The 23,740-nt window shown below is 37.1% G+C and overlaps 3 protein-coding genes across 5 annotated transcripts; 1 reads left to right on the top strand and 2 right to left on the bottom strand.

The window, feature by feature from the left end:
* LOC109717767 (snRNA-activating protein complex subunit) lies at positions 188–6,229 on the bottom strand. Its single transcript, XM_020243667.1, has 11 exons — positions 5,937–6,229; positions 5,790–5,839; positions 5,626–5,692; positions 5,348–5,400; positions 4,735–4,939; positions 4,015–4,103; positions 3,838–3,928; positions 2,028–2,123; positions 1,319–1,444; positions 970–1,230; positions 188–667 (listed from the first exon to the last, which is right to left on the bottom strand). The coding sequence occupies exons 1-11, from the start codon at positions 6,081–6,083 to the stop codon at positions 386–388; spliced, it is 1,467 nt and encodes a 488-aa protein (XP_020099256.1). The 5' UTR covers positions 6,084–6,229; the 3' UTR covers positions 188–385.
* On the top strand, positions 7,163–14,923 carry LOC109722337. 3 transcript variants are annotated; one of them, XM_020250367.1, is made up of 15 exons: positions 7,163–7,286; positions 7,365–7,441; positions 7,519–7,630; positions 8,049–8,131; positions 8,320–8,385; positions 9,224–9,324; positions 10,163–10,281; positions 11,275–11,315; positions 11,699–11,787; positions 12,081–12,261; positions 12,381–12,497; positions 13,177–13,221; positions 13,685–13,816; positions 14,347–14,540; positions 14,664–14,923. In XM_020250367.1, the coding sequence occupies exons 1-14, from the start codon at positions 7,241–7,243 to the stop codon at positions 14,479–14,481; spliced, it is 1,344 nt and encodes a 447-aa protein (XP_020105956.1). In that variant the 5' UTR covers positions 7,163–7,240; the 3' UTR covers positions 14,482–14,540; positions 14,664–14,923. The 3 variants fall into 3 exon arrangements, with proteins under 3 accessions (XP_020105956.1, XP_020105973.1, XP_020105964.1); XM_020250375.1 differs by having other exon boundaries at positions 7,204–7,286; positions 7,375–7,441; XM_020250384.1 differs by lacking the exon at positions 14,664–14,923 and having other exon boundaries at positions 13,713–13,816; positions 14,347–14,486.
* LOC109726293 (regulatory protein viviparous-1) lies at positions 17,061–20,199 on the bottom strand. The gene is given in 8 exon segments (XM_020255847.1): positions 17,061–17,279; positions 17,401–17,477; positions 17,603–17,649; positions 17,753–17,853; positions 17,948–18,040; positions 18,463–19,215; positions 19,308–19,421; positions 19,423–20,199. Coding segments are annotated over 8 exon segments (2,181 nt in total).

Below are 23,740 nucleotides of genomic sequence, written 5' to 3'. Positions count from 1 at the left end.
GTGGCAGGCAAAGCCATTGCTCCTTCCACCCTGAAATAAAAAAATAAAATAAAAAATACAAGGATCATTGACGACCAAAATCACCAAGAATTAAAAAAAAAAAAAATTACAAGGATTGAGAATTGCCGGTAAAATTAAGCAATCAGGGAAAAAAAAAAAATCAATGCCCAAATATAATAATAGCGACTAAAAGCAATTAGTCTAATCTCATCATTTAAATTCTCAAGCCAAAAACTTTTTTTTTGGAGAATTTCTTGTAATAGTTTATTAATTTACACGAACATATAAGAACTGGGGAAAAATAATAAACCCGAACACAGGGATGCCTTACGGCCAGCAAGAAAATGAATTTATATTTTAAAAGGAACAAACTGCTCCTTATACATCATTCATGATAATAATCATATACGGTGTGAGGATACAGCAACGAATTGTCCTCCTTGTAATGAAGAAGGAAGTAGCATTTGATGCAAAAATAACAAGGATTCTTCTCAGCCCACTTGTCGTTTTCTGTCATCTTCGTCGCATGATATATTTTGCACATGGAGCATTTTCTGTGGCGCGGCCGGAGTTGGAAGGTGAGGAGAGGATAGTCAGCCTGATTCTGGACATCCTCAGGATGTATCATTCTCATGTCCCTGATAACCAGCATGTGCTTGCAATTTCCCTGCACCATTTTATCTTCATCAACTCGTATCAAAGAGACTTTGAGCTATTTTACATCGCAAATGGCCAAATCATCACAAGTACTAACTGAGCTGTGTAAACACGCCAAGCGGTGTAAGCCCAATAACTTACCCTCCATCCCATCTTAGACAGTCATACTTTAGTCTACTGCCTACCTGCCTGCCTGGTAAGCTGAAACCTTTTCTCGATTTATAAATCATTTTCTTTTGCATGATTGGACTGAAAGTATGAGATGAAACTGAGAGTAGATAATTTCTTTTGAAAGAGAGAACAACAACATACCTGATGGCAGTAGAGATACCCAGCACCAAGTCGAAATCGCATGTCGCAAAATCGAGTGTTATGCATGTCCACAGCTTTGAAATTAGGCAACTTAGATATCTCTAGATCCCCCAGTAGCTCCTTTTGCTTCTTCTTCATGACACCGGCTAGTATGACTTCCCATTTCTCTGCAGCTTCACTCTTGCAGTTATTAAGCCAGTCAAATATAGGTTTGCTGTAGTCAATAGCAGAAGGATTTCTCATATCATTGAAGAAGGTATCCTGCATTCAGGAGAGTATGAATTAAATCCGCATTGCTAAAGTGACTAGCCAATCAATAGGTTGAGTGGGAAATAAAAAGAGGTGATACTTCAATTAGGAAATAACCAGAGGGATCATGTTCCCCTGCTATCTCCATCAAATTATCGGTCAAGCAATAGATATTGTCCCTCAGTTCGGTGAGTCGTTGGCTTCCCAAAACTAGAAACTCCTGGGTCTGCACAAAAGTAAATAAATGCTGAGACAAGACCAGCAAATATGAATCACCACCACCCACCACCATCATCACCATTCTTGATGTAGCAAAATGCTTACCTTGACACATCTAAACAACTTTTAAAATACAGATCTCTTAAAAGATAAAACACAAAGATATTATTCACTTTATAGGCAAATATTGGGATCACCATCTTGGTCTCATGATTCGCATAGTAAGATAATAGTGAAAGACAAATATTTCAATGCTCTTTAAGTTCATTCTCACTAGTCATATTTTAACTTGTTGATTAGTAACAGTTCTGCTATAAACACATCTGTGCATTACTTTAAGATATTGGGGTGTTCTTGGGGGTTGGATGTGGGTGTGGGAAGGGGGCAGGGTGCGTGGGTGTGGGTGGGTTGGGAGGGGGCTCCTTTGAATGGCAACTGTCTAGGACATTGGACTGAATTTCCATTATGCAAGTCAATATATCCATAATGAAAAAAAGGCACAAGTCAAAAGGCAAAAATGAGAGCCATAAATTTATAAATATTGTAGCACAAAAAGTATTTAAGCAAAAATAGGCGTTCTAATTAGATACCTTTACCGAGCTGTTGTTCTTGTGATAAATTTCCACGCAAAGGATAACTTCAGTAGAGAATACTGGTATGTATTCTTGTGATTTCAAAGCCTTCACCTGGGCAAAATAATAAGCAATATATACATAAAGCAGAATATTTTATGAACAAACCATGATTCCTATCTAATAGAAAAAGAACGAATGAAGTATATCAATTAGCACAATAAGAAATCAACTCAAATTTTAGTTTTTGCAAAATTCCATTTGTTTAACAAGTTGCCTTTAGTCGAGAGAATTGAGAACTTACAGAATAATCAAAAGTTCAAAAGTAACCCTTCTAGACATGACATCAAAGATCAAACATTAAGAAGTCAACTCCAAAATGGAACAATACGGCAAGGATAATATTCATGACAAAAAAGCATATGTACAATAATACAAGACATTGAGATGGTAAATTGAACCTGTAGTCCACAAACTTTTTAATGTAGTTACAGTTCTTTCTTTTTTTTTTGAGGCAAAAAAGAAACTTCCAAACTAGGACAGAAGATTTGGCAGACCCCCTACTTGACCTCTGTGTATTGAGTCATGTGCAAAGAAAGACAACCAACGGTGGCCCAACCAACCAATCATAAAAGCCACTAAACTCAGCTTAATAGAGAAGTATCCCAATATCTTCGTAATGTAATCCAGACATAAGCAGCACCATCGAGCTGTACTTGTTCTTCTGTTATCCAATTACATAATTGTAAATTCACATGGTTTATAAATTTCAGCAGTCCGCTTATTACCTTTCAGACCAGACATTTCTATTTTCCCAACTGGGTACCAAAAATCCATGTAATTGTTGACTGATTGCCACATAAAGTGAATTTTGGATTTACCACAAGGCAACATAGGCATTTCAATCTGTTTTACTTGAGGACCTTGATGAACATAAGATTGCAGCCAGGTGCACAGGTTGAAGAACCCATCAAAAGTTTGTAATAATGAACAGATAGAGAATCAAACTGAAATCTCCATAAAAGCTAGAGGACTCTGGGGCACTTTGGCCGTATTGAAACTTATAGCATATTTAGCTACGATGAAAACGTAATGACAATAAGACTGGAATACTGGATGCTAAATTATGTGGAAACCACACATTGCATGCTAGTATATGCATATAGATGTGCAGATATGTATGAAGGTGCGCATACATTGATGAATATATATATATATATATATAGAACTAGGCTAATATACTATTAATAGTACCAAGTCATTGGTGCTACCAAGTTTTTGGCCATTGGATTTGGAGATGTGCGGTTAAGATGATGTGGGCCCCCTAGGGTTGAGTGGGTGGTTGGTTGAATAGTATGATCTAACGGGTGAAAATGATCTAANTAAGAGTATAGTAGCCCCAGCCTATATATATATATATATATATAGAGAGAGAGAGAGAGAGAGAGAGAGAGAGAGAGAGAGAGAGAGAACTAGGCTACTATGCTATTAATAGCACCAAGTCATTGGTGCTACCAAGTTTTTGGCCATTGGATTAAGAGATGTGCAGTTAGGATGATGTGGGCCTCTAGGGTTGGGTGGGTGGTTTATTCAATAGTATGATCTAACGGGTGAAAATGATCAAAAGAGTAGATCTAATGGTGGAAAACTTGGTAGCACCAAGTGCTTCGTGCTATTAATAGCATAGTAGCCGGAATATATATATATATATATATATATATATATATATATATATATATATATTTGTTTTATAAACATAAAAAGCATGTCAACTGTAAACTAAAGCTTGAAGAAGAGCTCGTAAGCAACAAGAAACTTCAATACAAACCTTCATAGGCGATGTTATAAACCTAAGAGATCTCATCCTTTCAATCTTCTCAGCAGTCGATATCATGCCTTCTGCAGACTTCGAATTGCCGCTGCATTATAACATACTTACATAATACAAATGTCCAAATATAAAGGAGTCTTTAATATAATGCAAAAAAATAAACAGGAAGTCTACCAAAATGAGTGCAATCTGGCAGCTAATTTGTCTTCATCCTGCTTTAACTTGAGTTCTGCAAGCTGCTTGACTTTTGCGAGATAACCTCCCTGATCACAGTACACAAAAGAAGAAATAATAATTCATGGACAACGAAAAGAACTGGAGGCAAAATATATATATATACAGTAAAATTTAGCTGAGAAAATGATATCACTGGTAGAAAAGATACAACAAATTAAATATCGCCAAATTGAATGAAATCATAGTGAAATCATCCATGAAGATATAGTTTATTTCCAGCATGCTCATGACATTCGGAAAATAAAAGACAAATAAAAACATGACCAGAAGCTGCAACTTTGCAGCGCAAGCATTAGTGAAGTCTCCAGAATGGGAACTTGACATTTAGTGGCTGCTAATCAAGTACTCATTGCTTCCTCGTACAACGCTCCTGAAACTTTCATTCCATTCAACCTGTAAAGGTTATTAAGCTGCAACCTTTACAATTTACCTGTAAAGGTTATTAAGAGCCCCTTAACAAGCATTCCATATGTGCCTAAATTGTCGTGAACCGAAAAAAGGCATGATTGGAAAATCTTCTTCTTTATTAACTTCTCTAAATTTTTGGATGTTGTGCAGTTATCTTCAATAAAATAAATGAGGAAGGTACACTGACATAGGCATAAAAGTAAGAGGATTTTGAATCTTTGGAGCCATGAAAGAAGTTAATTAACATACTTCTAGTTCAGCAGCTCGACTATCTCTGTCAAATCGTCTTCCCCTTTTCCTTCCCTTCTTTTGTTGAGGCCTTTTTCCTGAAGCATTACCTACCACAATGGATAGATCCCTTTGAGTTGCATCTGATTCCAAATTGCTGCTTTCAGTTGGTAAGCTTGATGAACAGATAACCTCATTCGTTGAGACAGAAGAATTATCAGCCAGCCTGCAATAATCAGATCAAACGCATTGATGTAAACCTCATTTCAGTTTTATTAGTTTAGAAAATAAAATAGAAAAAGAAACATATAACAAGAAGCATTCCTGAACAAAAAAGACAACACAAGGTTGATTCTGCACCCATCACCATAATCAAAGTTATTCTAGAAAAGTCTAAAGACAAAAAAAGGTCCGCAAAATTCTTCGAGTCGAGCTACATAGCAAACAGGGTTAATGCAACTATAATTTTTTTTTCTTTTTTCCCGCTTAATCAGTTGTATAATCAAACTATAGCAAGAGGATTACGAAAAAAAAAGGGGGGTTTGAGTGGATTTGAAGAGCAACAATATAAAATTTGCTTCAAATCATAATAAATTGGTTTCTAATCCTATGCATCTCAAAACATTATAGATACCTGTCATCAAAACATTCAGCAGCTTGCGATGAATCGGCAGGGCCTGAAGCATCCTGCAACCACCGGTAACCAACATCAACAATGAACAATTGTACTCTCAATCCAAGCACCAAGGAGCCACAATAAGAAGAAGAAGAAGAAGGGAAAAAAAAAAAANCAAACAGGGTTAATGCAACTATAATTTTTTTTTCTTTTTTCCCGCTTAATCAGTTGTATAATCAAACTATAGCAAGAGGATTACGAAAAAAAAAGATGAGACTACGGCAATGAAAATGTACCTCAAAATTTTCTCGAAGAGCTCGCTCCACGAGTTCCTCCTCCGTAAAAACCTTGAGTTCATCAACCCTAAAGAGCACACGAAACTCACAAGCTCTCAAACAACACAAAGACCACCACGAAAACAAAAGGGGGAAAAAATCATCAAAATAAGAAGAAAACATACGATAGCTCCGCATCGAAATCTCCCGGGGAGCCCAGTTCGGCTTCTAAACTCTGCTCAAAAAGGGGAGAGAATTAGGGTAAAAATTAGGATCGGAGATTGGAAAAGAGGGGGAGGGGTGAGGAGAGGCTAGGGTTTAGGGGATTGAACCTGGAGTTGTTGGAGGAGGGAGGCTTTGAAATCGGGGACGGAGGTGAGGGGGCCGACGAGGTCGGGGACGTAGATGGGCCCTCCGCGCGCGAACCGAACTCGGCTTCCTCCATCCTCCTGTAACTGGTACTTCTCCGCTTCCTCCATACTTTATGGGTTGGGTTCAGCAGCAAAAGAATTACAGTCGACGAGAGAGAGAGAGAGAGAGAGAGAGAGAGAGAGAGAGAGAGAGGCGAGAGCTTGGGAGAGACTTCAAAAAGCTTTTCGCGCCGGCGTGATCTTGAGTGCGTAGGAGGAGGGTTGAAGCGAGAGACGGATATTATTGCCTGCCCCCGGTGTATCCGTACACCATTTACACCGTAACTAATTTTGATAATATATTTTTTCAAAACTAAAAATATAATAATAATTCAATAAATATGCTGAGTAATATTTTAAAATTTTATTAATGCAGCTCCTGTCACTAACTCTTTCCTTTATATCTCTTCCAAAATATGAAGTTTTGTACAAATCATAAATCATGTACAAACTTTTTTTTTTGTCTCTCAGTTTTTTTTTTTCTTTTCAGGATCTATTTTTATATAATTAAGTTTATTTCTCTTAATGAATAAAAATAGATAATTTATTATATTTCTCTTAAATATATATAATATTATTTTAAAAACCTATTATTTAAGTATCAAATAATATAAAAAAAATATTATAAAAAATTATTATTTTATTGTAACAAAATAATACATCAAATATAAAAATTAGACGGAGCTATTGAGGGGCCCACAGTGGCCATGGCCCCCCCTAAATTTTGTAAAATTATACAAAAGTCCTTTATAATAAAAATTAAAATATTATAAATTTTAATTTTAGAGGGCCAAATTAATTTTTTTAACAAAATTTGTGCCTCAATTTTTTTTTTCAATTTTTTTTGTTCTTTCCCTTCAACTCTTACAGTCCTGTTCCTTTTTTAGTATATTGTCGTTATCTGTGAATCTGACAAATTTTTTTTTTACTATCCGAGATCAAATTTTTTTCCTATCAAATCTAAATTTTGGCCCCTGGATTTTAATTTCTGGCTTTGTCCTTGCAAATTTTGGTACGTAGGTCTCAACCAATTCCAGAAAAAGAAAAAATAATAAGTCTCTACTGTTCCTAGGGGCGGTGCATAAGATGTACTTATGCACCTGGTGCAGCACATTATTTCTCCGTATAAAACGGGTGTCTTCGCCGCCTCGGGTCCCATCTCTTCCCCAACCCCACTCGCTCTCCCAACTCTCCGCTCTCTCCTCCTCCACCGAGCTCGACCATCCATGGCGTTTCGCTTCTCGAATCTTCGTGTACTCCGTTCGCTCGAAGGTGAAAACCCTAACCCTACCTCCTCTCGCCCCCTCTCCTTCCTCTCTTTCTCTCTCTCACAATGTTTCCCTTACTCAGTTGTTCGCAGGGGACGCTACAATTGGATGCCTCTTGCCTTCTTCTCCTCCGACATTGTTGGTGACAAGCCCATTCTCGTGGGTTTCTCATACTTCTTCATACATTATTCCGGCCTCTGTGTGAGCACCTCTTTGATCATTTGATCTATTCGCAGGTTCGCGACTTTGTTCGCTCTGCGTTGTACGATCCGAATCTCGGGTACTTCTCCAAGTCGTCAGGACCCGTCGGAGTTCTCGAGCGAAGCATCCGATTCAATCAACTTGAAGGTAAGAACTATTCTTTCTTGCAGTTAAATGTAAGGGTGGCCACTGTACTACTATCCGAAATTGCAACTCGTTTTATGTATTTTTCACTTAAACACTTTAGTCCATGAACTTTCACGCATGGCTTAAGTTTTAACTCTTTAAGATTGTTGCAGATAAACTAATTTAAATGAGGCATTTAAAGAGAGAAGGAACAAGACGGTCATTTTATAAGAAAATTTTGATTATTCTTTTTATGGTCAGGAACTAAGTGTAATATATGCAAAAGTAAGGGCTAAAGTGTTTAACTGAAAAGTACTAAGATCTAGTCACGTTATTGTGTTATTACAAACTCTTGGAGAATTGTTCAACTATGTGAGACAAAATGATCAGAGTTTCCATGCTATATGAAATATTTAATGTTGCTATTCCCATCGTATAGGGAGGAGAGCCTATATGCAATATCTGGATAAGCTGTACAAGAAGACTGATATTTCATGGTTTACTCCAGTCGAACTATTTAAGGTATGCAATATGTTTTGGCGGAATGGCAATTCTTGACTTAATATTGTTGAAGTCCATTTTACCTCTATCGTGGTCTCTAGATCTTTACATGGTGTTATTTGGCAATTATAGAACTTGACCATCTGCCACTAACAATAAGGTGCCCTACAATGGTAATGATTGCTATTTTTTTTTCTTTTTTTCTGCAGCCATGGTATGCTTATGCTATAGCGGAAGCAATAATGCGTACGGCTAATCTTTCAATTCCACTAAAGGTACAACATCTACTTGCTTCATCATCACTGGTACAACAGCTGTCCAAACTATGTTGCACTTATATGCACACATAACCATTCATAGTTCTTGTTTTAAGTCCTCTAACTTTTACCTAATTTGATTCGTATATTCATTTTGAGGACCATTAGTTTTTTCTTTCGTAGTTTTTGTAAGATTGACTAATGGTTGACTAGTGATATCAATGTTAGGATCCTTCTTACAAAATCATTATCATCTCGCACATGTTATCTCCACCATTTTTTCTTGTTTGATGCTCTGGATGATATCTTGAGATCAGGGCTCAATAAGAATGATTTAATAAAAAGCTCCATTTCAATTTGATAAATTGCAGTGAAATGTTAGGCCCAAAATCTATGACATGAAGACAGTAGGACCTTCCAACATTTATTACTATAGATTATTTTAGAATTACTGGTGCTCTTTCTGATCTTGTTGTCTTGGTAGGCATGTATTAAGATCTTAGTAAATTACTTATAATAAAAAGCATATTTGCCAACTCTTTTTCAGTTAAACATTTATATATTTTGCTTTGCTCTATCCTTCCACTACACCAAGTTATTCTTGTCTCATTGCATTTAAATTTAATAACAACAAATTTTGTCCTTAATATTATATTTAGCATGTGCGAGATTTGTGAATTCCATGTGATTGTTCCATCTTATACCTTTGCGGTGAAATGTCTAATCAGTTTTTTATTCTTGTGTCCAAGTGTAATGTTATTCATGTTTACTTTCATATGTTTTGAAAATGTGTCGCTGCATATACGCCCAAATTTCACTTCTGATAACTTGTACGAAATTTGCGTATGTGTGTCAGATATATGAAATTGGGGGTGGTTCTGGAACGTGTGCAAAGTGTATATTGGATTACATGATGTTGAATGCACCACCGAAGGTCTATAATAATATGACATACATGTAAGCATCATACTATTCTTCCTTAGGCTTACATTTTATTAATACATTTGATTGACTATCAATTTTATTTGCTGTATTGTCAAGTTGGTAAACTTAGAAATTAGAAAGACCTATACTATTGAAGCAAATGGTAAATATGAACCATGTACACATTGATAAATGTTGTTTATATGTTTAAGTGTTTGTTCTTATCATTCTGTTTTATGCTATACCTGTATTTGTGTTAGCATGCATTCAATGTTGGAGCGACTTGTGGAACTGGGGTTCGTTATCTCTACTTTTAAGTGAAACATATGTGAAATCCATCGTTCTGTGAGAGCACTACTGCTTCGAAAAAGTATATTTGCCATACAATACAAAAAGCGAAAAGTTGTTCATGGAATAAGCTACAATAATATTAAAAAAAAGGCATTTGGATTTTATACTTACAACTTGCTCCGGAAGATGAAATTGGTTATCAATGCACTGTTACTCTTAGATGCATTCAGATAGTAAATCTATATTTAATATTACTATGGTAAGAAAAGAGAACCTTTCCCAGATTACAGGCTTATACTATACCCTAAAATCCTGATAGATGGAGCCTTGTCGTTTTAGGTTGGCCCGGCGTTCCTGTTGGTTGAGTTCATCCCTTTGTCACTCCAAATAGTTGAAATTTGCTTTGTTACTGTTGACATGGCCTGAACTTGATTCATCCTGATGGAATAAACTATTTTGAATCTGTACCAAAATGTATCATCTTACCTTTTTTCTGGAGACTTCCAAATTTGTACTGCTGCGGCTCTTTTTCTTAATCTATTCAGATTTTTATTTTATCTTTGTTTTACATTTATTTTAGTTCAGTGGAGATTAGTCCATCACTTGCCCAAAAACAGTTGGAAACTGTTGGAGAAGTAGAGAGTCATTTGTCTAGGTTCAGGGTGGAATGTCGTGATGCAACTGATAAAAGCGGATGGGGTAAGCCAGTGATACACAGACCTGCGATATTGTTTAGTTTATTGTGCTTTTGGCTTTTTTTTTTATATTAATCAAAAGTATTGGAAGATCTAATCCTGATGGAGGGAAAGTTGTGAAAGCTGCTGATGTCTTATGAGAAGTAGAGGTTTTCACCCTAAGTTTTCTAATGTGTTTTTGATGATAATGGAACAAGTGATTCAAACTAATCCTTTTATATTGAGCTTAGTTAACTGCTAAGAATAAATTCAATCTATATAAGCTCAAATCCTGTCATCCTGTTTCATGGAAAAGATGCTATCCATGCACTTGAGAGAACCAAATCAAGTATCTGCTCTAGAGAAGCTATTAGAAGACACAGCCCCAAAACTTTAACTTTAAAATCTTTATTAAGGCATTTATAGGGATTGTTTCACATAGCACCAAATTAGTAGAGACTAGAGAGAATAAGCTGAAACGTTAATTTTCTCTCTAGATAGCAAACATGCACCTGAAGATAAATTATATGCTTGAAGTGTGCATAGGATCTTTCTTAGTATTTGCGGTAAAATAGTATTGGTCTAAGATAGACTAAAGTGGTTAGTTTGGAAAGGCTTCAAAACAATGCAAACTACTAATTGTCCTAGTCGGAAGGGCTCCGTGCTTCTAAAAGCACTGCAGTTCAACTCTCATGGCTAGTTTTGAAAAGGCTTCAAAACAATGCAAACTACTAATTGTCGTAGTGGAAGATGGAAGGGCTTCGTGCTTCTAAAAGCTCTCTCTCTCTCCCTCCCTCTCTCTCTCTCTCTCTCTATATATATATATAGGTACACACAAATGCCCACATTAATAGCTGTGTTTCCAATCTTTAAGTCGCATGTCTGGATTAAGTTGTATTCATCAAATAAAACAATTTTTACATAATTGGAGTGATATTTTTCACTTTTTCTGATATTATTGTTATCATTCACCAAAATCTGTGGTATCATTCTTATTTCTTATTTTCCATTTCCATAGGAGATGAAGATACTCAACCATGTTGGGTAATAATGCTTGAGGTACGCATTTACTTAAATCTTACTAAAATGAAAATATATGGAACATTACTCCCTTAGTCGCCTTAGGTCTGTAAAGAGCCATGGCATTTAAAAACTGATCAAAATTTTCTATTTTGTCGCCTTATTACTTCGATTTCTTAAATGGCACAAGTCATTAGCTTGTCCAAGTAAATCCATGCCCTTAGTGCAAGTGGTGTGGTTAAAACAATATTTGCAAAAGGACATTCTAACAAGCATTCAGGAAAACTATTCTATATTTCTATTTGATCTATTGGCAAACTGGTGACAAGACATGCCATATGGTGGGAAATAAGCAGTAAATGGAACTTTTCAAATGGAATGGTAATGCTTAACAATTTTTACCCTTTATTTTCAAATTTTAGGTACTTGACAACCTTCCCCATGACCTTGTCTATTCCCCAAGTCAGGTAACTCCGTGGATGGAGGTTTGGCTTGAAAAAGTTGATAATAGGTTTGTAACTGCTCAAGTTTATTGCATTTGAAAATGGTGTTGGGTTTGTTACAAATTAATACCCATCAAATCATTATTATTTTAGGCTCTCTTATCCAAGAGTTGCTGGTAGTATTTAGGCTTTTATAAGGTTCAAAATAATATCAACAATATGGTGCATAATACTAAAAATCAGGGATTTTTTTTTTCTGAGGATTTAACTTCTAATGTTAAAGGCTATGTGAAAGTTGTACAATGATAACTTCTTGTTGATATGTTTCTGGCATGTTTTCACTTGGCATTTCTCAAGAAAGCTTACGAGTGTCAGAGGTCTACAAGCCATTACAAGATCCGCTGATTGCTCAGTGTGTTAAGATTATTGACATGGATAAAGATCATAGTGGTGGGAGCAGAAAACTAGTCTCTGCAGCAAGAAGTATTTGGTCAAAAATATTTCCAAAGCCTCGAAAAGCTTGGTTACCAACTGGATGCCTGGTAAGTGGTGATTTAATTAAATCATATCGGTTGCTTATGCAGTAATTGTGATCTAAAAGAAAATGTATATGTCAATGTAAAATGTTAGGAGAAATTAGCTAATGACAACAAGTTTGCAGCAATTACTGGAGGTTTTACATCGGGCTATACCGAATATGTCTCTTATTGCTTCAGACTTCAGCTATCTTCCTGATGTTCATATAGCTGGTGACAGAGCTCCCCTGGTCTCCACTAAGGTGAAGTACTTGACTAGCTGACATGATATTGCTTATTCTCATTCATGTCTCCTGGTGATTCCGTACTTCCTCAACAGAACCCTATTTTAGGAATGGCAATCTGGTGGTGCAAAGGTTATTTTTCTCATCACCAGTTTAGTAAACTTAGGGAAGAATGCCAATATGGACAGAAATAAGTTCTATTGTGACCTTTCTGCATTGAATTATTATTTCAGTGCTGAAAAGGACACATTAAAATAGCTTTGTTCTATGTTCATGGATCTATGTTGGGCTTCTAATTTACCTTTTTTTTCTTTTCTTTTTTTTTGAGAAAAAGGTAGCACGCTACCCGCTTCATTCATTCAGGATATGAACTTAGCTACCTAATTTACCTAATTTACCTAATTTAGGCACAACATTATCCAGCTTAAGTTCCGGATGATCTGTTGAACCCAGATATTATTAAAAGAAAAAGTAAGATGATATTTTCTTACATTATTGGATTATCTCCATTATCATGTAGGTCTTAGTATCTTACTATGTTTTTCTATTCTAGTTATATTGTTGGCTTTGATATTTGCTTCTTAAATAAAGTGTCTAACATCTCTACATTTTGCAATTTATATTACTCTCAAATTGCAGAAATTTAGTAGGGTTATTTGATGACTTACACTTAGTGTTTTGCTATTTGCTTTTATAGAGAGATGGGAAAACTTTTGATCATCGCAATTACCTCGATGCAAAGGTATGTTTTACTATCTTTTATTCTGTTCTCCATCTGACAATGTCTAACTTGTTTGCTCGGCTAATATATTCTAGATGCACAGTAAGAATATTCTTGCATGGGTAGTAATGACTGTTTCATCTTAGATGCTAGTTTAGATATGTAATGCTTCAATTTTTTTAGATATCCCCCTTTCGTTTTTTTGCTTCAACTTCATGATACAATTTTTTAGATATTGACCTTTCATTTTTTTGCTTCTATTCCGTGACACAAACCACTTCAGAAGAAGAGACAATAGAAATGCTTTTTGTGTACTATGCTGTTTTTATCATGTGACTTCAACTATGATTTGGTGGGTTCAAAACCATAGCTAATTGGAAAATGTATAGACATGCCAGCTATAGTTGCTTTAGCCGTTATTAAATTCCACGTATTATAATTTAGATGATCTTAATATTAGATCCTTTTGTTTGTTCATTGTCAGGGTGATTCGGATATCTTTTTCCCAACAGATTTTTGGCTGTTGGAGCGGATTGACCATAGCTGCTCTGGTTGGTTGAATGAGCAGAAACAGCCAGGAAAATTTAAGCCAGCACGAAAAAGACGAACAATCATCGTAAGTTCTTGTTCTATTGGCTTGGAGATGTTTTCTTCAAAAGTTATGTGAAACATTTGAGTTTTTACAAGTACATTACTTTTATAGTAGGTTGTTATACGGGAAAGACTATTCACCATAAATTATGTCCATTTTTCTTAAAATTGTGAAGTACCGTAGTATATGAGAAGGTCAACTTACAATTCAATCTTGATTCTTATTTCTTAATTATTTGTTCAAAGTGAAAAAGGAGCATTATCTTTGCTTGTTTACGGAGATACTGCAGCATGCTCTGTTAACTGCTGAATATATGTTATGATCCATCATTTATTAGAAATTTAATTTAATGTAAACCCAATATTGATTACATTTGTTCCAATCCCTCCTCTAATGAAGCATCCCTCTTGCCTCTTTACTTAATTCTTATATTATTTCTTCATCTCCTGTTTCTCATTTTCAACACATGCCTCACAGTACTGTTGTTGACATTTTGCGTCTGAACTAATGAGGCTTGATTAAATCTCTTATGTATATTGTCTTGTGAGATTTAGCTTGATACAGCTGCTTTCATGGAAGAGTTTGGTTTGCCTGTGAAGACAAGGACCAAGGATGGGTATAACCCGCTCCTAGATGACTTCAAGAATACGAAGTTCTATCTTAGCGTCCCGACGCACAACATAAAATAACCAAACTACATTGCTGTTGTTCATCACGAATTACAGGAGAAGATTCTGTTCCTGTCGAGGTAATATGTCAAATAGTTATTTATTTAGCTGGGACGATCTGAAAATCTTTTACGTTGTGATGGATGAAAATATCCGCTGTTGCGGCACCAGCGGTGCTAAGCTTATCCTCTATTTTGTTGCAGATTTGTAATTCACCAGAACGATGCCATTTCTCGCGGAAGGGACTTCAATAACGCAGCGTTGCCTTTTGTTTTTGGATCTTCAGTCCATTTTGCGCCTTACTAAAAGATTTTTGTATTTTCTATTTCGCCACCCAAGTCTCGGACCATTCAGAACGTTTAGGAAAGTTTTAAATTTTTATTCATAAGCCCGGCGATTTTCACTTTTTATTTCATGATTCTTACTGAGATTATGTCAATTACAAATATCGCTTTGCACTTCATTCCGGTGTGTCAATTAAAATAAAATAATAAAATTCATCACTCTGAATCTCGCACTTTTTGATTTTATTAGATAGATCTCGAACTGTTTCGGCAAAGAACTTGGTCTATATTCAAATATAAAACACGTTTTTTCATCTCAGAAAATTTTGCACATGAATATTAGAATTTTTTTGAAATAAAAAATTGAAATACAATCTTATTCTCTTTGGCAGTAATAATTGCCAAGATATGGACATAACTGCTAAGCAGATTTTTTTTTTTGTTTCCTTTTAGATTTTGGCTAAAACTAATTATTAAATACGCTGCGACGGTTCCTCTAATCCCTTATCTACTTTGTGGGCATTTTGGGGAAAGTACTTTTGAGCATCCTTCGTCCCGTTCTGGCAAACATGAGAAGGAGACAAAAGTGTCTTCACGGTCCTGACAACACGACACTTCCCAAAGTGGATGCCAACTGAGCTTTCATAAATGTCGCCTCAAGTCAAAGACTCTTCTTAAAATAATGGGGAAAAAAATAATATTTGGTGAAAAGGTAGTGCAAGCCCCCAAGTTTACAACAAACAAAGATAATTGTAGTCTCTACTGCTCATCGTTCAAGATTTGTAGGATTGTACCAATTCATGTACTCTAATAAATAAATGACTATTTAATCTCATAATTTTAAATATATACTTTAAATTATATTACATATCGATATAAGTTGTTAACAATAATTTTCTCAGAACGACCGACCGTCCCTAGAGCAAGTGGCAAAGGACTTGGTGGTTGGTACCCGAGACCCAAATTCGAATCCTATTTGATTCATATTTCCAGCTAAGTTTATTTTTAAATGAAATAAACAAAGCATGTAACGTGCTACCTATCTCTAAAAAAAAAATAAAAAATAAAAAAATAATTTTCTCAAAATGAAAATTTTATGGTGTGACTGAAAGCTAATAGGTTTTAGTTTATATGATTTAATAAAATAGAATTCAATCGATTACAAAATAATTAACTTAGTTTATTAAAAAAGAAGATTGTAAAGACCCAAAGACTTGCTCTTTTATCTATCAAATGCTAGTAACTTTTAAATAATTCAAAAGACTATACTGACCAAAATATTCATTCATCTAAATAATATTGTTTTTTTTTTACTTTCTAAATAGTCACAAAATTTAATGAATATATCGATCATTAATTAGCCATTTTAGATCTATTCATGATCAAAACGATCTACAACCAAAAAAAATTACAATTCCTACAACTCCTCACCCAAGGATTGCACATAGCCATTAGATGAGGGTGTTGTAAGATTACAAGCAATTCTCTTTTAGAAAACAAAGTCGAAGAGTTGAAATTGAATGAAAAGCATCCAACCATAATCTATACTTTATACAAAAACCTCCTGCCTTCGAATTCTAAGTTCTGTAAATGGTAAAAATAGCGAATTACAGTCCCAGCGATTTTTTTGTTTCAAAGCATGCCACATTACCACGATTACGTACACTATATGTCACACAAAATGTTTCGAGGATTAACATATGGACACACATTATACAAATAAATTTAATTAATTCGTACACAGAGTCTAAAATTAGTATATTATTTGCAAACAAATGATCAGCCTATGAAGGAAATGTAACAATATTCCCGTGGACCCAAAGCATCTCCCTATTGCCACCACCTAAAAAGGATCCCAAATGTACGGATAGATGTCACATCTGCATGAGATGCTACTGTACATGTGGTCCTAACCCACTACAAAAAGTTCAAACATAAACAATAACCTAAACATTTGCATACAACTGTTCCCATACCATGCACGTTACAGCAAATTATATATATTATATATATATATGTTATCAACCACGCAAGATTGTTGTCCACATATACTACTTATTCATATTCTACCAGGCATGTGTATATTCCCACAGATACAAAGAACACACCATGCACTTCTAATAAGCCCAAGTATGTGTGTATATATATAGAGAGAGATATATATATATATATATCCTCTCTACTAATTATCTCGGGAGGAATAGCGATTCTTATATTCCTCGTTCATCATTCCTTTGGGTTACAACAAAAACCACTGTATGTTGCCTAAAGAGAGACAGTGAAAGGGTGGTGCATGCTCAATTGGTCACCTCGTTTTCATATGAGAGGCATCCTCACCTCCGTTATCGCGAGTGGATCCCCCTTATTTCCCATACCACCAATATTGTTGGTAGTTTTGTTGTCGTCGTCACCGTCGTTGTTGATAACGGAAGTGCACTTCTGCGACGTGCCGAGCTTTTGATGCGCCTTCCCCCCGTTCTTGCCGCTCATCACTCTCGGCTCCAGTGGTTGCCGGACTTTCACTCCCCGTATCATCTGTTTAATATTCTTTTATTAGGGGGGGAAAAAATCATACTAAAATATCTACACTATCACTCGAAGTGTCAAGTGAAGTTTTTGAAACCAAGTAAAAATGTAAAGAAGTGCGGGAACATACGTATTTGCCGGACTTGACGTCGGAGTAGATCACTATGAAATCACCTTCCTGAAGCCCGTTCGATCGTACAAAATCTCCTGGATTAAAATTGCCCCGCATCATTCGAATTGATCGAGCATGATGATGCACCACAAACAAAAGAAATGAATCAACAAGAAGGTAAAAGTAATAGTCGAATAAAACGGCAGTCGCCTCGGCTTACCAGTGTTCTCCAGGAGATACATTCTGCTCTTGTTGTTGGGCCAGAACCTGAACTCAGCAATGCAACATCATCTTTATTAATAAAAAAAAAAGGTCATCATGAAACATTCTTCTTTTTTGTACTAAAGTTCTAGGGCTTCCGAGTAAGTACCTGTAGCGCATGTTCCAAACCCTAGAAGTTCCGATATCCTCCATGGGAATGGAGATCCCATCCCTTGCGTCGAGCTCCGGTAGATGTATCTCTGCTTCTTTCTACAGGACGAGAACAACAACTTATGTATCAAGTTTTGCCGAGTTTAAGAATCTTCAAATATGAAAGGCAAAGAATATTATCAGAATTGCGTACTTTAGGAAGCACAATTCTTCCGAGGCTTCCAACGTCGCTCTGCTTCAACACCTTCTGCAGAAGAAATCTCAAGTTCTTCTCAACCTTCATACCCTATTCAATATATTCAGTTTTAATTCGAATTACATTACCGAAAGCTAAACAATCCCCATATAGGTTTAGAACCTGATTGATAGGTCAAATCTATTTAATCGAAATTGAGAACGATTAATCTTGGGATCAAAAAACACTGGAATGCTTGCACCTAGCACTTTCATGCAAAGTAGATTAAGGAACTTGTACTCAATTTATATAGCACTACCTAGAGTAGATCGGGGAACTCTAAACACTAGTTTTATATTGAGGTGAGGAAGAAAACATGACATGCATGCGCGCTGCGCAACTTCAGCGATGATCAAACGATCTAGTGAAGTGATTCTTGCAAAAATTGAAGTTTCGGAAACTCGATTCAATGTCACCCTAAAGAAATAATTAGCAATAGATGCAGGGACCAAGAAAACGGCAACTGCATGCACCTGGCGCCTCTCCGCAGCAGTCGCTGCACCGCGCTGAGAATTCTGCTGCTGCTGCTGCTGCTGCTGAGGCATCGACGTCTGCTGCGAAGCCTGTGGCGGCTTCATGTGTGATGGATTGGAGCTCAGCGGAAGTAGCGGCAGCGGCGGCGGCGGCGACAGGACATCGGCCACCGCCTTCACTTGCTGAGTGTGCGACGATATCGACGACCAGAAAGCCCAATTCCTACAATCAAGATGCATGGATGAGCCGGCATTACTCTCGCTCGACGGCCCCAATCCCAGCTCGGCAGCTGCAGCATGGTTCGGGCCATTCTGATGCGCGCTTCGGTGGTGGTGCAACGAAGACAACCGTCGCTGCCGTGCCATCCGCTTCTTGCGGGCCTCTTTCGTGGCCGACGCCAGCCCCACGAGGCGCTGGCCCTGGTGGTACAGCGGATTGCCCGCGAACTGGTTCGGAAATGCCGCCGCAGGAAATGGCAGCGCCGCGACCGCAGCCGGGGAGTGCGACGATGCTGCTGCGCCTTGGAATTGTGGGAAGTGCGGCCCCGGCGCGGGCCCGAAATGGTGGGCCGGCCATGCCATAGCTGCGGGGTCCACTGCATGGAAGTCGGCGGCCGGGGAGAATGGCTGGCTGTTCACGACGACGCTGCTGGTGGTGCAACTGTGGTGGTAGCCACCGTACGGCGCTGCTGCCGCACTCGGATAAAGGGATTCATTACAAGCCATAGCTCCGTAAGGAGACGGCGGCACCGCCTTGGTGGGATCCACCGGGCAGTGAATCCAATTATCGAACCCGCCGCCGCCGCCACCGCCGCTGCCGCTGTAGTCTAAGTTAGGGTTATGACCGATAGAATTTTCCGGGAGGAGGAAGGGAGCATTCTGGTTGAAGTAGGAGAAGCCCGCGACATGCGACGCTTCGGCGGAGGAGGTGCGGTGGTGGTGGTGGTGGTGGTGGCGCCGCCGCTTCTTGTGGAGGTGGTGGTTCTGGACCCACGCCAGGATCAGCTTCAGCAGCTGCATCCTGCCGTGCTTCCCCCCGCCGAGGCGGCGGGCCGCGCACTCGATGGTGGATCGCTTGAGCCGGATGCTCCGCAGGTCCTCGGGCGATATCGTATCCTTATTACTCTTCAGCCACTCCAAGAACACCTTCGCGAGATCCTCGCATTCTCCTCCCTCCGCTCTCGCTCCGCATTTCTCATTCTCATCATCGCAGTCATCATGCTTTTCCTCGCCGGGGAGGTCCAGCTCGATCGGCGTCGGGAGCGGATCGACGGACCCGCCCCCGTCGTCGATCATGAGATTCTCGCCGGGGAAGAGCGAGAGGGGGTCCCAGGGATCGGAAAGATCGAAGAAATCGCCCTCGCCGAGGAAATCCAGCCCCTCGGCGCCCTCGCCGACTGCAGCCAAATTCGGATCCGACGGCGGCTGCGTCGGCGTCTGCGCCAGCACGTCGGATCCTGCGGTGGGGACGCAGAAAAACGACCACGACGACGAGGATGAAGAAGAAGAGTTGGACGAGGACGGGTACGGCGAATTCTTGGAGGGAGGAGGAGTTGCCGGAGGGGAGGAGAGGCAAGGGAAGTCAGGCAGAGAAGGGAAGGGGTCGTCGGAGAAGAGGAAGCTGTCTTCCCCCTCCATGTCCGACATGATGTCCTCCATCTCTTGATCCGTTGAATTTCTTCTTCTGTTATCTTCTTCGACATCTTGTACTTGCCTCTTTCCTTCTTCTTTTTCCATGCTTTCACTGAAGCTTTTTCTGTTGCACTAGAAGAGGGTGTTGGGGGTGGGGGAGGGAGGAGAGTGGGGGGTGGGGGAGAAGACGTGGGGAGTGGGATTCGGTGACACGTGCCGCGTTTTAGTGGCAGTGGGATGCATCCCCACCGCCCACAGCGCCCTCTCTCTTGCTCTCTCTCTCTCTCTCTCTCTCTTTCTCTCTCTTCATATGCCGACTTTAAAATAAGTAACTACCATGGATGTGATCGAATGGTTTGTTATAGGCCGTCCGATGGATGTTTATCTGATGGCCATTGGCATTGTTTGGAGTGTTGCCCTAAAGCCAGTGCTGGATAGTCCAAATCTGGAAGCCAGAGTGTTTGCATGAAAAAAAAAAAAAAAAAGTCTGCACCAGTTTTATTATTAATTTGGCTAGCACATCTATCCCATCGTAATTAATAAAAAAATATTTTTATTATAATTTTTTTAAAAAAAATATATATAATTGGCTTGTTATTACGTGGTGCAAGTATGATACAGTAAACTCTCTCCTTTGCATACTTTCAATAGTTAACGCAGTTGAACATCACTCTTTTAAGACTTGTTTACTGCCAGAGTCTCATCTAATATTATTATATAAAATTATAAAAAAATTATTTTAAAATATATTTTATATTTAACATATTTATAGAAAATATATCTCAACATATTAATTACAATATGCGAAACGTAATATTACGAAAACAAATATATATATAATATATTTTTTCGTACTTTTCTAACGCATGTAAAGTAATTATTCTATAAAAATCAACAGTAATAAAAAGATTATTTAATTTATAAGAATGAGTTGTTGAAAATGTATAATTTTGATATTTATAGATGAAAATATTTATAATAAATTTTAAGAGTGTAGTATATGAAATTTATCAATCGAATGCACCAAGTGCGGGCAGAAAATTGGTGTGAGGGAAACAAAATGACCAAATTAGAAATAAGCAATATTGGGCTGGTTGGGTTGGATTATTTATTTATTTTTGCGAAGTTGCTAGTTATTAAGCTTGTTCACTACAACAGAATTAGGTTATAGCGACACATATTTGGGACACTTTTGAGTAAGTGTCCCATTTATGCTAGAACTTAAAAACACATCTACTAATGCCTAAATATAAAGCCCAATCCAACCAAAAATAAAAGATTACTCTACTCAACCCACCACACCCAGTCCATTTGGCCTGATTACAAACAGAAAAGAAAAAAAAACAAGTAAAATCAATTACCATATTTTCTTCTCTCTTCACTCAATCTACTGAAATTCTAGATGAAGAACCTTTACTGTCGTCCTTCTCCGCCATCGCAGCCAACGAGATAGAGTTTCGGCGGTTGCTAAATGCTTAAATAAGTGTTGGTAAATTAGTAGCACTCTTTTAGGTTATAGCGACACTCTTTAACTGTCACTATATACCTAGCGACCCCACATATAGCAACACTTTTTAAAAGTGTCGGTAATTTTAGCTAGCAGCACTTTTTTGACATGTAACTATATTTAAAAGTGTCGCTATAGACCGTTTTTGTTGTAGTGGTTGGGTCAATTAAATAACTTGCCGTAAAATTTTTTTTTAAGAGAGATAGATAGCATGCTATCCGCTTCGTTTATTTAATTCAAAAATAAATTTAGCTATAAATATGAATCAATTAGAATTCGAATTTGAGATATCGAATACCAACCATCAAGCTCTTTATCATTTACGCTAAGTACGATCGGTACTTGCAGTAAAATTTTCGTTTCTTATTATATGGGTTTTGATTAATGTCGAATCATTTTGGATTATTGTCTCTACTCGGAGGTCAACCTAGTCCCGTACTGATAGTTGGAGAGAAGCAACAACAAACAATTAAAATATAAGGAAAAATAGACAACTACGTACGTGCTAAGGATAGCTCAAGATTCATCAGTCCAGTCACACTTATGACTTATGACTTATGACTAGGCTATCTGGCTCTGGCTTGATACTTACTGTAACGATTCAGCAAACTAATACTAATAACTTATTGAGTTCAAATTATCCACGCAAAATATTTAAACTAGTTTTAATATGTCCATCATATATAAATTCTTCGTAATCTCCCATATTATTCAATATCAAATTATTGGGATGATTACGATGTATATCATACATTTCAATTATCTGATGATTTATTTTATTATGAGCAAATGACATGAAGACTAAGTATATTTTGCCACTATAAATAGCTAATTGTACTATTTATCTATTAATTATTGCATGTTTCCAGAAGAAATCAAAAAATATATACTGAACAATTTGTTCATCTAACCAAATTGGCCTTTATATATTTTTAATCATAGTTAGCTAGGTACAGGATGGAACAGGATAATAATGCAAGAAATGAAGCATGTTGATGTTGTTATAATCATAGTATATTTAGATATGTCAACGGGTCGGATTCGGGGCAGATTTTCAAAAATCCGAACCCGAATCCGACTCCAAACCCGAGACCCGAACCCGAACCCGAACCCGAATCCGACGGATTTTAAAAATCCATATCCAAACCTGAACCCGACCAAAAATCTAAAACCTGAACCCGAAAATTTGAACCCGAAATAATTATTTCTTTTTTCAATATTTCAAAATATATTTTATTAAATCTAAATTTTTAAAACACAAATTCAAATATAACATCAAATATATATATATATATATATATATATATATATATATAATACAAATAAATTCGGGTTCGGGTCGGATTCGGGTTCGGGTCGGGTACAATCAAAATCCATATCTAAATCCATATCCGTCAGATTTCTATATTTGATATCTATATCCGAATCCATATCCATTTAACATCGAATATATCCGTTTCATTCGGATTCGGATTCGGATAAAATTTCGGATATCCATACAACATCCCTAAGTATATTCTTGGACAATGCATATCTTACACATGCATTGTACTCAAGAGTTGTGTCTAAGAGCCCTTGCATGCAACAAAACCATTCATCAATGACAAATTGTGAACTCAAATCCGAGGCTTCTGTTCTCAGCTTTAGATTAAGTTAGGCACTTGAAAGAGACAACATCCCTTTTCTTTGCAAGCATGTGAAAATAAGTTAAATAGTAGAGTTCGGTTATTATACTATTGATATTACTATTGATAGTACATACTAAGTATTTGGTACTATCGAATTTTCGCTATTAAATTTATTCTTTTGATCATTTCAATTCATTAGATGATACTATTCAACCAACTACCCCTTCAACCCTAAAGGACCACTATAAATTTCTACATATTATATATTACATATATTATAAATTTCTATAAACATCAATTTAGAGATATTACGTAGTCCACTCGAGTCTTTTTCTTGACCTATAGATCAACTTTATTAAAAATATACATATATTTTTAAAATATGCATATATTATTGCTATACGCAGAATAGTTATAAAATATTGCGATTTGACATGTATTGACCAAATCAACATCTTGTATTCCAATTATGAGAGATATTCTCTGTACCATATTTTTTACATTGGTAATC

The sequence above is a fragment of the Ananas comosus genome, linkage group 1 (assembly GCF_001540865.1).
Source record: "Ananas comosus cultivar F153 linkage group 1, ASM154086v1, whole genome shotgun sequence".
Lineage (NCBI taxonomy): Eukaryota > Viridiplantae > Streptophyta > Magnoliopsida > Poales > Bromeliaceae > Ananas > Ananas comosus.
Note: the sequence above shows the minus strand (reverse complement) of the source record. Positions and strands in the feature narration are given on the sequence as shown.

What these genes read in the sequence shown, in the direction of transcription:
- LOC109717767 (XM_020243667.1), bottom strand. Translation starts at nt 6,083, where the DNA reads ATGGAGGAAGCGGAGAAGTACCAGTTACAGGAGGATGGAGGAAGCCGA. An exon ending in GCTGAATGTTTTGATGACAG is followed by an intron (nt 4,940 to 5,347) that starts GTATCTATAATG and finishes TGATTATTGCAG; the next exon opens with GCTGGCTGATAATTCTTCTG. An exon ending in GCCAGATTGCACTCATTTTG is followed by an intron (nt 3,929 to 4,014) that starts GTAGACTTCCTG and finishes GTTATAATGCAG; the next exon opens with CGGCAATTCGAAGTCTGCAG.
- LOC109722337 (XM_020250367.1), top strand. Translation starts at nt 7,241, where the DNA reads ATGGCGTTTCGCTTCTCGAATCTTCGTGTACTCCGTTCGCTCGAAG. An exon ending in GTTGGGTAATAATGCTTGAG is followed by an intron (nt 11,316 to 11,698) that starts GTACGCATTTAC and finishes TTCAAATTTTAG; the next exon opens with GTACTTGACAACCTTCCCCA. An exon ending in GAAAAAGACGAACAATCATC is followed by an intron (nt 13,817 to 14,346) that starts GTAAGTTCTTGT and finishes TGTGAGATTTAG; the next exon opens with CTTGATACAGCTGCTTTCAT.